The sequence below is a fragment of the Pteropus vampyrus genome, unplaced genomic scaffold, assembly GCF_000151845.1.
Source record: "Pteropus vampyrus isolate Shadow unplaced genomic scaffold, Pvam_2.0 Scaffold54, whole genome shotgun sequence".
Taxonomy (NCBI): domain Eukaryota; kingdom Metazoa; phylum Chordata; class Mammalia; order Chiroptera; family Pteropodidae; genus Pteropus; species Pteropus vampyrus.
This window is the reverse complement of record NW_011888835.1, coordinates 2,114,692-2,117,268: the sequence shown is the minus strand read 5'-3', so window position 1 is coordinate 2,117,268 and position 2,577 is coordinate 2,114,692. Positions and strand designations below refer to the sequence as shown.

Below are 2,577 nucleotides of genomic sequence, written 5' to 3'. Positions count from 1 at the left end.
AGTATAACCTAGATTTACCTGGTAAAATGATTTACCCTTTTTATGAACCAAAAATTTCAAAAGGCAAAAAAAGATACTAAAAGGCAAATAGGACACATTTTTTTACCTCTAGGAAAGAAAAAGTGTAACCTTTTGTTTTTTCTATTTTTCTTTTTTTTCTCTTAGCTGCCGGAAAGCTTTTAGCCAGTTCATTCCCAAATCATGCTTAAATCACATGCCTCAGAAGAGCAAGTGCTTTTGTGATTTAAATGTAATCTCTGTTTTATACTTTATTCTTAAATGTCATATTTAGAATTATTTTTATTTGCTATGCTATACCAAGTCTTTTTAAAAGTTTTTGGGTGGTATCATAAGTAAGATATGTAATCAGAGCCATCTTTGTGGGTCACTGCAGTTGATAGAGTCTCATGCTCTAAGGATCCTATGCTTGAGGTTCAATGCTCTATGATTGCTGTCTCAAAATTCTCAGTAATTTTTTATCCGTGAATTTATCTTTAGTAGTTGAAGTCCACTGGGACAGTGGAACATGTACTGAGGATTTAGAGCCTTTGCTCATGCTCAGTCTGCCTCCCTGACTTCTTTCTTGCTAGGATGTGTGATAGGTCTTTTGCTCTCAACCACCTGGTACCCCGTCTGGCCCCCTCATTTTCACCCCTGCTTTGGAGCCACTGATGCCCCTCTGCTCAGCTGGTCCAGTGTGTCATCAGCAGAGGAAGGCTCACATAACACTTTTGTGTCCACCCCATTTTGGGGGCCTGGGTGAAAGCATGGGGCAAGTCAGACTTGGGCAAGTCATGGAATCCTGGTACAGAGAAGGGCAGCAGCTGTGTCTGTCCTGGGCTGGCAACACCAAGGCATATTAAGCTGTCAATTGACTGAGGCCTTGATGGAGGCCTTTAACTCACACCCAGTCCAGAAAGCAAACTCATTCCACAATGGAGGTTGTGCTTTTTTTCAGGGTTGTTCTCTCACTTGTGTTGGCAATAAGTACGTGAAAATGGCAAATTCATGTCTCTATCTCTAGCTGTGGCATTTTTAACTTTCATTAGGCCCCACAAATTATGTATCCCATCCTGTATGTGATAAATTCATATTTTGTTATTTATTCATTCTTTCAGTTGTTCAATAAAATTTTTTTTCACCTAGCATTATTTTAAAAACTATTATAATATTGAGTTGAGTATCACCATGCAGAAAATATGCTCTCAGACCAACAAATCAGATAAATTTGAGATTTCAGTAGCCATATATCAGAACACAGATTTTAAATACTATGTTAGAAATCTTGATTGTATAGGATGGCTTCTCCATGATCATATAGTACACGTTAAAAGATGTAACTGCCTCAGAATTTCCTACAACATAATAGAATATTATCCTAGCCTTTTCAGAGTCAAAATGACAATTTCTGAATGATATGTATAGAATTTGCAAAAAGCATATGTGATTACCATCAGGAATTGCTAGTATGTGGTTTAAATATGCTTATGTTTTATGATTAAAAATGAACATGATAACTAATTGTTCCTACTACTTATATTAAGTATGCCATATGCTTACTGCTCTTCTCTATTAAATATATGCCACATTAACCATCTGCTCTTCTAATCCAATACTGATAGTAATCAGTTGTGGAGACCCAGGTATACCAGCCAACGGACTGAGATATGGAGATGATTACGTGGTTGGACAAAATGTTTCCTACATGTGCCAGCCAGGCTATACAATGGAATTGAATGGTTCCAGAATCAGGACTTGTACAACTAATGGCACATGGAGTGGAGTAATGCCAACTTGTAGAGGTATAATGATTTCTTCAATATCGATAAGTGATAACCACAACGTATATCTTTTTTTAATATGCAAATTTAAAGTAAATTTATGTATTGTTTCACTTTTTTGATACTGAAAAATGATTTCTTCATTTTTTAAAATTTTTAAACCATATATATAACAATATTAGCATTTAAAATTATGTCAACAAAAACGTTATATCTTACTGTGAATAATGATAGTGACCTTTAATGCAACCAAAACAAATATATCAAGTACTCTGATATGTAAGTTACCATCATCATTTATATCGATTGATGAATATTTAAAAAAGAATATAACCTTAATGAATTAGGACCTTAATTTGATGATCTACTTGGGTCAAGTAATTAAAGGATGGGGAGAAAACCTTTCAATAGTTTGAGAACAGTAAGCCTGAATTATAAAACTGTCATTTTTCTTAAAGAAAAGGAGAAACTGTATATTTAAATAATGCAATCTAGAATTAATCTGTTAGTCAATATAGACATGTATTCTGCTACCTTAGGCTATTTGTGTTTCATTGGAAATATTTTCATATTTTTTTGCTAATGTTTTTGATTACATGTGGAATACCGTAGATGCAATGTCAGGTAATCTATATTGTTCTATAATATTATTGATTTTTAATAATTGAGATTTCTAATTCAGGTGTCTCTCCAAGCATGTATAAAGTGACAGTTTATTATCTCCCTGACATAATAATTAACAAAAAGAATAATTCTAATGTGTGGTTTTTCTTCTTGATTTCACAGTTTCTGAATC

At 33.9% G+C, this 2,577-nt stretch overlaps 1 protein-coding gene across 1 annotated transcript in view; it reads left to right on the top strand.

Annotated features, from left to right (window-relative positions):
* CSMD3 (CUB and Sushi multiple domains 3) overlaps positions 1–2,577 on the top strand; it is a 1,080,109-nt gene that overhangs the window by 1,038,908 nt on the left and 38,624 nt on the right. Inside the window, 1 exon segment of the mRNA XM_011360386.2 lies at positions 1,623–1,802. Coding sequence (XP_011358688.1) covers positions 1,623–1,802 — 180 coding nt within the window.